This window comes from Acanthochromis polyacanthus, chromosome 2, assembly GCF_021347895.1.
Source record: "Acanthochromis polyacanthus isolate Apoly-LR-REF ecotype Palm Island chromosome 2, KAUST_Apoly_ChrSc, whole genome shotgun sequence".
NCBI classification, from domain to species: domain Eukaryota; kingdom Metazoa; phylum Chordata; class Actinopteri; family Pomacentridae; genus Acanthochromis; species Acanthochromis polyacanthus.
In genome coordinates this window covers 12684310-12697028 of record NC_067114.1, presented here as the reverse complement: position 1 = coordinate 12697028, position 12719 = coordinate 12684310, and the positions used below count along the sequence as shown (strand labels likewise).

General features: G+C 41.2%; 1 protein-coding gene across 4 annotated transcripts in view; it reads left to right on the top strand.

The window, feature by feature from the left end:
• rnf111 (ring finger protein 111) overlaps positions 1 to 12719 on the top strand; it is a 34766-nt gene that overhangs the window by 17031 nt on the left and 5016 nt on the right. For all 4 annotated transcript variants that reach the window (XM_022200825.2, XM_022200824.2, XM_051940374.1 and 1 more), the window contains 9 exons: positions 1872 to 2026; positions 3898 to 4092; positions 4337 to 4728; positions 5245 to 5494; positions 7689 to 8046; positions 8139 to 8264; positions 8445 to 8562; positions 9136 to 9216; positions 12405 to 12500. In XM_022200825.2, coding sequence (XP_022056517.2) covers positions 1872 to 2026; positions 3898 to 4092; positions 4337 to 4728; positions 5245 to 5494; positions 7689 to 8046; positions 8139 to 8264; positions 8445 to 8562; positions 9136 to 9216; positions 12405 to 12500 — 1771 coding nt within the window. The remainder of the gene's footprint in view (positions 1 to 1871; positions 2027 to 3897; positions 4093 to 4336; positions 4729 to 5244; positions 5495 to 7688; positions 8047 to 8138; positions 8265 to 8444; positions 8563 to 9135; positions 9217 to 12404; positions 12501 to 12719) is intronic.

Sequence of the window (12719 nt, the reverse complement as noted above, 5' to 3'; positions counted from 1 at the left end):
ACATATGCGTCAGTGAAGCTGCACAGTTAACTGAATATTAATCGTGATCATGATTTTAGCTTCCCCCAATGAAATATACTGTAACAGTGATGTTAAAATGTGTGCTGCACTGACAGAAAACTCTACTTATAGGAAACAGTCTGTCGGTGAAATCGGCTGGTTTAAGTTTGTATACATGTGGAATTAGAACACCTTGTTTGAAATGGGTTTTGGTCACACATCTGAGTTGCGTCTGCTGCAGTAGAGTGGGAAGACTAGAGGCTTAATTAACATTTGTCTTTGTGTTTAGCTGCATGTGAGCTGTTTAGAGGACATCTTTAAACTGCTTTCTGTTGATGTTGGTGTCTTTTGATGCAAAAATGTGTACTTAAGCAGCAATGTTCCACAACATGGAGGACAAAGCAATGCTCTGTTTATTTAAATTAGGAGGTGTAATACATATATTATGAGCTTAATGACAATGAATAATAATGATCTCAGTACTGATCAAAATCATTGTGTTTATAATTTTGGCTATGAACATGCAGCTCTAGTTGTCATATAGGTTCTTCCAAGAATCTTGGAGGATTTGCCACCATGCTTACATGGTTTTAGGCTGTCTCAGTGTCTTCAAGTAACTCCTTGATGTTGGAAACACAACTCTGTGGGCCAAACTGTCTGTACAATATTTTCTCTCGCTTCTTTTATTGTACCCTTAATAAAGTGCATAATTCCCATCCCTAAATTCTTTGTACCCACTTCACTACTCTATTTTCTGTTCGCTTTTCTGATCTATCCAGGGGAAAGGTCACCGGTTTATCAAACAGCAAACACAAAGACAAACTTATTGCCAAACATTGACGCTTCTTCTAACCTGTCTGTCTTTGGCCAGTGGAAAATCTCAGCAAACGCAGAGATAAATCATTCATAAATGGATTATTCAGTCATATTCTTACTTATGTTTGTAGGAGTTAATCAGTAAGAATCACTGAGCAAGTCTATAATCTGGTTTGATCTGACAGAAGCAGTGCTGTTGGCAGTCAGATACCCTCTTTTCCCACTGCTCATGTGTATTTTTTTTTTTTAAATCTCTCATTTAGCAGCAGTGAAATCCCCCAGCTACAAAGCTCCATGGTATCCAGCTTTACGGCACTCCCTTACAGTCTCCTGTCTCTAGTCCCTTGGGTTCATTCCTCTGATCACCTGGTTTTCCAGCACTGTGGAGGGAAATATGGCTATTCCCCAGCCTCTCACTCCAGTCTCAGAGGCCAAAGGGTAGAGCAACTGGAGCCTTTGAGAGAGAAAATTAAAAGGAAGAGAAGAAAAAGGGCCAAAAGCAGGCGAATGATTAATTGTAGGAAAGAGAAAGGTGCTGGGAAAGGATGGAAAGATTTAGATGGAGGGATGATTGTGGATGCAAAGAACCATGAGGGCAGTCCTGAGAGGAAAAGCTGTAGTTTCTGACTACGCTTTCACATAGGTGCCTTAATTCCTTTTGAAATAGCTGAGAATAGACACGTCAACCTAAACATTTAAGCTTTTCATTGTATTCACTTGTATTAGGCCTTTTTGAGTTGTGCAAGGGCAGTAACATTTTTGTATGTTTGCTTATGTGATCACGTTTTGGAGTCAACTTATGTGATGTGTGTAAGTGTGTCCACACAGTTCTACCATGCACTTTTTTTAATAGACTGCAGTAAAATCCGTGTGCTAGCCCCAGCATCCTTTTGTCAAAGTGGCTGCTGTCCTGGAAATGAACTTTGAGTGTCTGGCTCTGGTGAAGCAAATGGTTCACTGAGCTGTGAGAATATTCCTGGTGGTCCTGTGCTCCGGTTTGGCTTAACAGGTGTTCTTTTTTTTTTTTTTTTTTTTTTACATCTGTACCTCCACAGGTCACGCTCAGTGGGTGGTCTTGGCAGGATTTGGGCTAATAGTTGCTCCCAGAATCGTCTCCAGGAGCCACGTGGACGTCACAGACTCTCCACCGTCATCCAACCACTGCGTCAGAATGCTGGGGAGGTGGTGGACCTCACAGTCGACGAAGATGGTGAGTCCTCCACCCAAGTACATTTTAACCATGTCTGATTTAAGGATAACTAAGAATAGTTCTCTCTTCTGGTAGTCTGCCTCTCACCTGTATGAATAGTGTCTTCTATTCAAGCTGCTGTTTATATGCGAATTAGGAACTATGCTTTTTTTTTTTTTTAAGTTGTATGTCGATGTTTGTATGACTTGCCCCTCTTGTGTTTGACTTGGAGCTTTGTGTTGTTCATTTTTCACCCTGCACTACAAAAACTTAAAATGTTGCCAAGTCTGTTGTCTTATTTTTAGTCAAAATGTCTCATTCCATTTGATTTACATTCACATTTTGTAACATTTTCGGTAAGTCTTTGAACATTTTTGTGGAGAAAAAGAAATGTTAAAAATGTTTCTTAAGAACATTCACATAAAATCAACCAAAATCCTTTTTTTTTTTTTTTTGAATGTTCTTAAAGAATATATTGGAAGTTTTACTGATAAATATGGAATCACTTCAGATATTTTTAGGAATTTTTTGGAAGATTTTTACTCATTTTTAAAAAAAAAAATATTTGCATTAATTTTCTTCCCAAATTTGGGGGCCTTTTTAAAAATAAAACTTGTAAGGGAAACTTTTAAGAAATTCTTGGAATTTTCTTTTTGAAGTTTTTGCCAATTTTCAGAAATTGTAATAATTTTTTTGCTGAATTTTTGAATTTTTTCACACAAGGAAACAATACTTTTTGGTGCCCGTAAATGAGGATAACAGGAGGGTTAAAATAAGTTTTCCCAGCTAATTTAAAAAAAAATATATCTTATTTCAAGAAATCTTACCAAGCCATTTTCACTTGTTCTGTTGGCAGAATTCTTCACTTATTCAAGGTAAAAGTTCCTTGAAATATTTTTTTTCCCCCTTGTTTTGATAGGAGCATTTTTTTCCAGTGTGGATTTAATTTTCAATACATTTCAGAGTGTCAACTTAGCCACATTACAATCTGTTAATTTAAAAAAGAAAAATATACATAAGGTAAGAGCTTTAAGCATGATTTAGGGAGTAATGACTGAGTAAACATTTGCTGGAAAGAGAGAGAGGAATAATTATGATTGTTACCAAAAGCAATCTTAAAAAATTGACCCCAACCAGTACCTTAATTATTTACATGTGTATTTGTATTCACATTATACAAACACTTTCTTTTGCATAAAAGTTGACTGCTTTGCAAACTTTGGCATTTGTGTCTCAAGTCGGATGCCATCCTCTGTAGCAGCCCACGCCCATGATGGATAGCAAAATGGCAGGGCACTGAGTATTAGAGTATTTGCATTTCTTAGGAGAAAGAGGGGAAATTAATTTGTGAATATGAAAAGCAGATGGAGTGCACACACTGGAATGCTAATAAGATCTGCTCCTCGACTCTGCTGCTAAGCCTCTGCAGACAAGTACACACATGCTACAGTCCACACTACAATTATTCTTTTGCAGACAAAGCATCAAGCTGGATTTTAGGTGGCCGTATGAACTGTGAAAATTGCTCTTTTAGAAAACAAAGAGATGTACCGGTAAGAACTGGTACATCTAGGGGTTCCTGGATTATAGAGTTTGTTATTTTTGAAAACTAAGGAAGCATAAAAGGAATTTCATTAATAGAACACAGAGATTTGAAAATGTAAATGAAGACAGTTACTACTCAGGCACAGATCTCTCTTTTTGTAGTGAATTCAGATGGTGTAATAATATATATAAAAATTAAATCTCTTTAGGGTCAGTTATTATCCATTTCTGACACTGGCAGTCTGACACTGCATAGTTTCTGCTGATGTTATTCCTATAACTCCTTCTCTGAACACAACTGTCATAAGTGCATCTTTTCTAAATGATTGTTTTTTTTTTCTTCCTAGATCTCTCGGTTGTGCCAACAACCTCTGGCAGCATTCACCCTCAAACAGTCAGGTCGTCCTCGTCATCATCTTCCCATCATGCCTCTACCTCAGAGCTCAATGATGCCCCAGGCCCTTCCACTAGCTGCTCAGGTTCAATACCTGAAAGTATGCACACACAGAGGCCAAGTGGCTCTGCTCGCACAGCCACAGAGGGTAAGACAGGACATGGCATGTTGAAACCAGCTGCTGTAGACCGTTTCATTTCAACTCTTGCCCAAAAGCAGTTTGGGTCAGAGATTACTTCCTCTCAGCTGCTGATTAATATTAACACTATAAACCATGAAGCAGTCTGCATTGTGTAGTCACATCTGTATTCTTTTTCTGCCCTGTAACATGCTAACTTTCTGTCTCATACATTTTTTTTTTCTTCACTAATCACGTGTCTTATCCTCTGCAGATGACAACAGACCAGGTTTGTCAGGTACAGCAGGAGAAAATGCAGGCACAGCCATGCCCAGACTCCCATCCTGCTGTCAGCAGCACTCCCCGTGTGGAGGCCCCTCTCCTGGTCACCTGTCCCTGAGCCACTCCCATTCAAGCTGCTTGCAGGCCTCGTCCTCTCAGCAGACCAGCGGCTCGCAACACAGCCACAGCCACAGTCACAGCCACGGCAACGCTCACCACTTTCTCCACCATGTCCACCATCCGGCACCGCAGCCCCCGGGCACTGTGCCCTTTCAAGAGCCAAGTTGCCCTGTAGAGCGACCCAGTGCTCTTCCTGCCCCCTGTGCTGGAGTCAGCAGCAGCAGCAACAGCAGTAGCAGCAACGCAGCCCACTACCACGACCAGGTATGGCTGTGTTCTGTGCAGTGCCAACATGCTGCAGTTATGCTAGTTTTCAATTGGTTGCTTTTAGTGTAGCTGTGTAAGCATACTTTGCTTCTGCTTAACCCTGGTTTCCATGACCACCAAAACGTACATGTATCGCTTTTGTTAGCAGAGAAAGGCCACTCTAGCAGCTTCATAATAGTTGATGGAGATCACATTTTGTGTAATATCATAATGGGCTTTGATTTCGTTCTCTGCTAACTTTCTTCCGAATTTTGTTGAAGCATCATTGTATCACTAAGAAGGTCATTCCTACTGTCTGTCTTGAAAGAGCTTGTAGCTAGAACTGAAGGAAGCGGAATACACCAAAGTTCCTAATAGATTTTTTCACTCAGAAAGAGAAATGCTACAGCGAAGAATAGATTTCTTTGTGCATGGTATGTGACATGAACTGTGGGAAAAAGAAGACACATCTTGAATTCCACAAGAGAAGTTTGTTTGGCTCCTTTCTTTAACATCTCTGCCTTCCTCCCACAGCAAACTCTGCCAGTGGACCTGAGCAACAGCAGTGTTCGGAGCAGTGGAAACAGTGGGGCTAGTTTCCATGGCAGCACTTCGGCCTTTGACCCGTGCTGCCCAGGCTCCACCTCACGGCCTCCTGCTTACGTTTCCCATGCCACCCCTGGGCCAAGCCAGCCAGCTGTGGACTCATTCAGCTCCTCCATGGTGGCTCAGCCACAGCCACAGACACAGCCGCAGCCCTGTAGACATTACATGCATCCGTCTTGTGAGTAAACTGCCGTCATGCCACACAGAGATTCAGAATTGGTTTAATTCCTCTGAGATTTTTGTGCCAAATGTTCAACTGTCTGCTGCTACATTACAGAAATTCACTCATTGACAGTGACGTGGTACTAGTGAAAATTGGCAGACAGATACACTTCTAAAACCTAATGCTAATAGTAATTAACAGAGACTGATGGTTAATGTGCCAAGTGCTGAGGGAACTGTACCAGGCAGAGGAAATTAATTGCTACTCAGAATATTTCAGTGTGGAACCTGAACTGGTGTGACAAGGCTCCCTGGTGGGGCTGTAGAAATGTAGAGAGTTAGTAGCCACTGGTGCCTGTGTTCCCCTCTCCCTCACCTGTTACTTGTCTTCCTTTCACTGCAGCTCAGACAAATAGCAAGGAAATGTGTACCAAGAAGAGCTAAAAGTAGAAAAATTAAATCCAAATTTATTTAATGGATGAATCGCAGTGATAAATGAAATGTTTTTCTTTGCAAGAAGCCTGTCATTTTAATAGAAGAATATGTATGTCATTAGCAAAAATACTGCTACAAATATATCATCAGTAACTAGATGCGGAAAGATTTTTGTCTGCTGACTTAAAATATAAACATCGAAACATTTCAGACACATTTTGACTGATACCTATTTACCCAAAGCTGGATAAAGCTTAAACTTTTGTGCAATAGAGCGCTGCTGACCAAAAACTATTGTAGAAAATAAAACATTATTAAATTGGTTGATGCTACGGGTACGGACCCGTACCTGTAGCATCTGTACTAGAGGTACGGACCCGTACCTGTAGCATCTGTACTAGAGGTACGGACCCGTACCTGTAGCATCTGTACTAGAGGTACGGACCCGTTAAGGTCACTGAAGAGCTGGCGCCGGTTAACTACTATTTGCTGCACATTACAGGCAGTTTATATGAATGACTTTGACGGCGAACATTGTATAATTTAACCAAAAATACACCGTCTCCTCTGACACTTTAGACATTGCAGTTTTTATGCTTTTAGACGCCGTGTCTAAACTGTTTGAAGTCCAGTTCCTATTAGTTAGTTTACCGCGTTCAGTGGTGGAAGCGGCTGACGAACTCCATTGCAAATGTTCCCATTTAATTTCGGACGCTAATTTACAAGATAAAGTTAAGGATGTCGAATATGAAACAAACACTCGTGAATGGTGAGGAGCAGCTCTTTAATTCGGCATGAATTAAAAAAACCCACAAACTCGATTTACTGTGATATTGTGAGATTTGTTTGTGGTGATGTAACTTAGCCATGCAACAGAGTCCGCTAACATTAAAGTGACTGACGTGCAGTGTCTGTGTTGACAGACGCAGAAAATACGTCAGGGTTTTGTTTAGGTTGTTAATATGTAATAGTCTGTCGCTACTTTTGAAGGTAAAAAAATACTTGTAGTTTGCTGGCTGTTAGTTCCGCCATTTGTTTTGTTTGCTGTTTGTGCTTTATTAGAACAGGGTCACGTGAATAAAAAGTTTTGCTATTTTTAATAGTAGTGCTGATTTCAACCCCCAAATCGCTGTCCATGAAAAAGTCAGATAATGATATTTATAAGACATTATGCATGATAGAAAAGAGAACAGCAGATGACTGACATGACAGGCTCGGCACGCAGATTCACCTCGAATCACGGAAGCGCCTTCATCACTCGGATTACCAAACCGGCTCATTAATATTTATGTGCGTCGGATTACCAGCCAATCACAAAGCGCGTTCATCAGCCGGCTCATTAATATTCATGTACGTCTCATTAATATTTATGGTAAGGGAAAGTGCCGTATCCGTAGGCCACAGGCTACGGGTACGGGTCCGTATCTGTAGACACTACCTATTAAATTCTAAAAACACATCAGTGAGTAGCATCATTGTAATAGCTTCTTAATTGCAATGAACATGGTTGCTGCAATATATTTTGAGTGCCAAAAATACGCACTAATGCCTTTTTTGAAAATAAAAGTACATATTCATGACTTTTTTAAAGTACACCTTTACTAAGAACAAATATTCTTGTGGCTGAGGCAGGCTGTGAAGTCTTGACAGAAGTGTGTGTTGTTGGATTTGACCTTTAGATTAGGTTCTTTTTTTAACAAGGTGAAACATTTTGTCAGCTTTGTTCTGCGTTTGAAGATGTTTTACCTAATTTTCTCCCCTTTTCCCTTACCCAGATGGCTCCCTAACACGCTCACTGCATCATCAGCCTTCTTCCGCTTGTCCTCATTCCCATGGAAACCCCCAACTTACACCTCAGCCCCCTCCTCAAGGCGAGTTTGTCATTCCCCACACCTTTCATGCGCCACTTCCCTCCCACCCTTCAGGCCACGCTGTGCCCCCTGCCCCACCCCCTCCTCTGTCCACCCACCACCTCTCCACTTCAAGTGCCCCACTGGCCCAGCATCTTCCCACAGACCACCAGACCCTGCCGCACCATTTGCCGGCGCTGGGGGCTTCGGTGCAGAGGCTCCATCAGCACGAGATGCTGCAGAGGATGGAGGTTCAGAGGCGCAGGATGATGCAGCACCCCACGTGAGTATCACCATCATCCAGCGTAGATTAGTGTAAAAGATAAGAGTTGTGGGTCATTCTTTGTGGAACCTGTGTTTTTGTTTTCTTTGCAGACGAGCACACGAGCGTCCGCCCCCACACCCCCACAGAATGCACCCCAACTACGGCCATGGACACCACATCCATGTGCCACAAACTATGTCGTCCCATCCTCGCCAGCCTGAGCAGAGAACAGCATGGTCAGTACCGGCAGCAAGGAGGCTTGGAGATTGTTGGTTTTAACGTTAATTTCACCCAAGTTTCCTTTCAGCAAATCCAATATTATAAATGTTTAATGCGACTGTGGTTCCTTAGTTTTATCTTCGGGCCTAGTAGAGAAAGTATTGATGTAATAATGACTCATCTCCTTTTGCCAACAGGGAGCTTGGCATCGAGGCTGGAGTAACCGTGGCACCGTACACTTCAGGGCATCTGCACTCCCACCTGCCCCACTACCACCCTCCCCCAAGACTGCACCACTTCCCTATCCCCTTCATGGTGAGAGGAACCCTCAGAACACACACATCCATTAGCATACATGAAAATGAATCACTTTTATATGAAATCTGGCGAAGATTAATGGTGTTGGACCCTTATTTATAACATCAGTTATTTCAAGGATGGTTTAGTGAACCACATGAATAATGCATCAGCAATTAATAGTGGCTCATCAAGCATTTCAAGTGCACACTCAACAAATCCTGCATCCTTGAGTCACATCCAGGGCAAATACAGTGGACAGGTTTCTGATGTTATTATTATTATAGCATTCGTCAGCTTTAAATTGTGTACATCTGTAGTCTTCATCAGTACGGATCTGCCCTGCAAACACTTTTGGAAGCCCTAATAATTTGTTTTTTGAATTAATGAAATGTCAACCTGTACATCTTCCTCAGAAAATCTCAAAAGCAGGAATTTGCAAATGTTGGTAATAAAGAATACAAGTAAAGCCTGGGAAGATTTACACATTAATCTTAATAGGAAGCTGTTTTCTGTACTCAAGCTGTACTGTAAATGTTTTCCCAGTGCTTAAAGTAATCTGTTGGGCATATTCTGCTTCCTTCCTCATAGCACACTGGCATATCTGAAGTGACCTACCCGCACATTAGGTACATCTCATCTAGAATGACTGGCTTTGGAAGAACCTATGAGGTGAGGACTGTTTGTGTTTGTTCCTAAATCCTAAATACAAAGCCAAAGGACAGATAAGACTGAAATACAAATAGCACTAACTACTATCATTCATCAGTACTGACATGACTATTAACTTAATAATGGCTTGACTTATACCCACATGACTCATTATTTTGCTCCTGTCAGAGTGTTCTTGTTGGTTTAGTATTCAAACTGTGAACTGCGATTCAATAAACACACCACATACAGGAAAAGAAAACAAAAAGTGAAAGTGATAGTGTTTTATAAGAACACCCTCAATGCAAGGTTTGCTTTTTGTGAGCTTTCAACCCCAAATCACTCTTGTTGAATTGAAGCCACACTGGTTCTTAAATGCGATCTCCTTTTCTTATTTAGATTTCTTTCAATAATGACAATAGCCTAGCCGCGCTAGACAACCCACGGCAACAAATTTAATTCTCTGCCAGGGTGGGTCTAGTTACCCTCCATAAGGCTCGAGGCTGGATTCTCCTAAAACTGGCCGGACCAATCACCATGAAGTGTAGAGTCAGAAGGCGGCGTAACGAAGTGACGGCAGAGGCGTGACGATTCTGACAGAAACAACCGGCGCACAATAAACAGTTATCTTTCGACTCGGCTTTGGCCACAGCCCTTAAAGATTTGAAGCTAAAATTCAACTTGAAAGATAAACAAAGGACGGCACTGAAGTGTTTCATTGAGAAGAAAGACGTATTTGGACTTATACCGACGGGATATGGCAAATCCTTAATATACCAGTTGGCTCCGCGGCTCCGCTGGTTAGGAAGCTAATGGGACTTAGCCACAATCCACCGGTGCTCTCGGAACTACGTCAGCCTATTCGTTGCGTTGATTGGTTGTATACCTACCCAATTGCTGCAGAGTGATTTGATAGACAACCTTTTAGCCCGCCTCCCTCCCTGTCGAGCTTCCCTAGACCCTTATGCCGTCAGAAACATGGGTGTAGCATGGCTAGGCAATAATGACAATATAGTAGCATAAAAATACATACAATTACAATTTTGTGACAGATTTTGAATATATCACAGATCGATGAACGGTAAAATCTGTGTTAGAAAACAAGCACAGAAGTAGTGAGCAAAATGAGGAAAAAAATATACAAAACGTATCATAAACATACACAGTTACCACTGTTCTGGGTTGATTTTTGCCGCTCATTCATTCAGCACATTTGCCCTCCCTCTGACTTCTTAAATGTCTCTGTTACACACAGTTTAATGTGTTGCAGAACTCAGCACAGCCAGAGGTCAGTTATATGCAGAGCAGGTTGGCCATTAATTGCTTTGATTTGACCCCTGAGCTCTGGTCTGCATGTCAGTGTCCTTGAACAAGACGCCAAACCCCAAATTGCTCCAAAAACGTGTGGGAAAGTTGTTTTGAACAGAAGCACCTGCCAAGTGAATTTAACTGAATTTCACTTGCCTGTGCTGCCTTAATTTCTTTAATCATCTTAGGGGTCAACAATATGTGAGCACCATAGGTAATAACAACCCCGATACTGCTTAGAACAGTGGGCAGAATGTAAGTTAGATTGTTGGGGGATGTATTCACGCCTACATGCAACCACTGACTAAATTAAAATCACCATCATCAGTGACTTTATAGAAACACTGCTAATGGAGAAGACTAATTTAATTAACCCGTTAAGCTTCAGTGTTCCGCCCGCGGAACACTTTGAGATCTGCATAAGCATTTCCTTAAATGTCTGAAGCTGCAAACGCGATTATACAAACACTATACACCGATGGAAAGCTTAGATTCTCATGAATCCACCGGTATAAACCACTTTCAGATGGCCATAATCCAACCTTGGACATCCAGACGAAACAGCCAGTAACATATTTTGTCCAAAACATGTCTTGAAGTCGGTATGTAATCCACGAATAGGTCGTTTTCGAGGAAATGCACCTCGCGATGCGCGTCCAATATTCCCTGTATTTCTCGTCATATTTTATTTACAAATAAAATATTAGTGATTTTTATTTATTTATTTATTTTTTTTTTTTGGTGGTACTGAAAATGGCTGGAATTGACTGCACCTTATAGGGCTATAGGATTTAACCACTAACAGCGTGGACATAGCTGAGGTTAAATCCACAGTAGGTTTTCATTTAAAAATAATGTTATAATCACATCATATTCCTGTACACTGTTGGTGTAAACATAAACCAAAGGATTGGTTAATCAGTTGTAAAAAAAACAACAAAAAAAAATACTCCAGAGGACAAACTGCAATGGGAGAAAGCACACATTTCCTTATCTGCACCACAGCGTCTAGCATAGACAACAAGGTCAGCAACACTTGTAATTTGTTATCTATGTTCAATTAAAGGCCTTCTCTGGTGAAAATAAGGATTTTTACTTGTTTACATGTCCATATGGCGTTTTTTTTTTTTTTTTATATGCTGGTAGACACGTTATGAGTGAAATCAACACCATGGCTAAACATTACCACCAGTCTCACAATGACAGTTTCAAAAACGCAGGTTTCGACTTGCAGGGTTTCATGTGTAAATTACTGAATTTGTTCAATAATACAACTTGCTATTGTCTAGTTTTTAGTAGATTTACAGTATTGGAGCAGAGTCATAGGTGAACTGGTGTGCTTGAGCTGCAGCGAGTGCTTGTGTCGTGGATGAAGGTAGAGGTGAATACTTTCACAGGAAGCAATAGTGTAGAGTTGCATGTAAGCCACACAGATGAGTGTTTAGGGGTTAATCAATGACCAGAAAGAGGGAATTTAACCACAGGTATTTAGAACTGATGTTTTTGTTTTCTTTTGGAAACGGGTCATTAGAGTAGTGCAACAAATGAGGGAGCAACATGTAGCGGCAGTTAGGACCAAATCAGAAAGCGAAGATCAGTGACAGTGTTTCCAGAAGTCTGTGTTTCTGCCCACCCAGGCTCAAACATTATTCCGCAGTTTCAAAACTAAAACAGGCTTGGCACCATTTTCAAAAGGGGTCCTAAATGCCTGAGTAGTGAGGACACTAGCTGTTAAAGTAGCAAAATGTTTGTGTTAGCCTGGATGTTAGTTGAGCTTTAGCACAACACCGTTTCTCCAGGAATCTTGCTGTTTAGTGTATACAACAGAAAGTTCAGTCTGTACAAAGCATAGTGTGTGTGTGTCATCTGTCAGCCTGAGAGTGTGTTTTTACCTCCATCAGGACCTGCTGCATTTAGAGGAAAGACTGGGGACTGTGAACCGAGGAGCCTCTCAGGGAACCATAGAGAGGTGCACTTACCCACACAAGTACAAAAAGGTGAGAACTGGCCACAGTGTGAGTGTTTCTATGTGTGCATACTGTTTATTAGCTTTTGAAGATGCTGTGTATGGTTGTGCATGTCTGTTGCAGTTTATTCTGGGACAGAGTGCGCAGTGGTCTTTTGTGCTCACGTCTGATGTTTTTAATCAACATTTAGAAACGTACTGTAGTGTCTTTTACCAGTTGTGAAGTTATTGTTGGGGAAAAGTTTCCTTA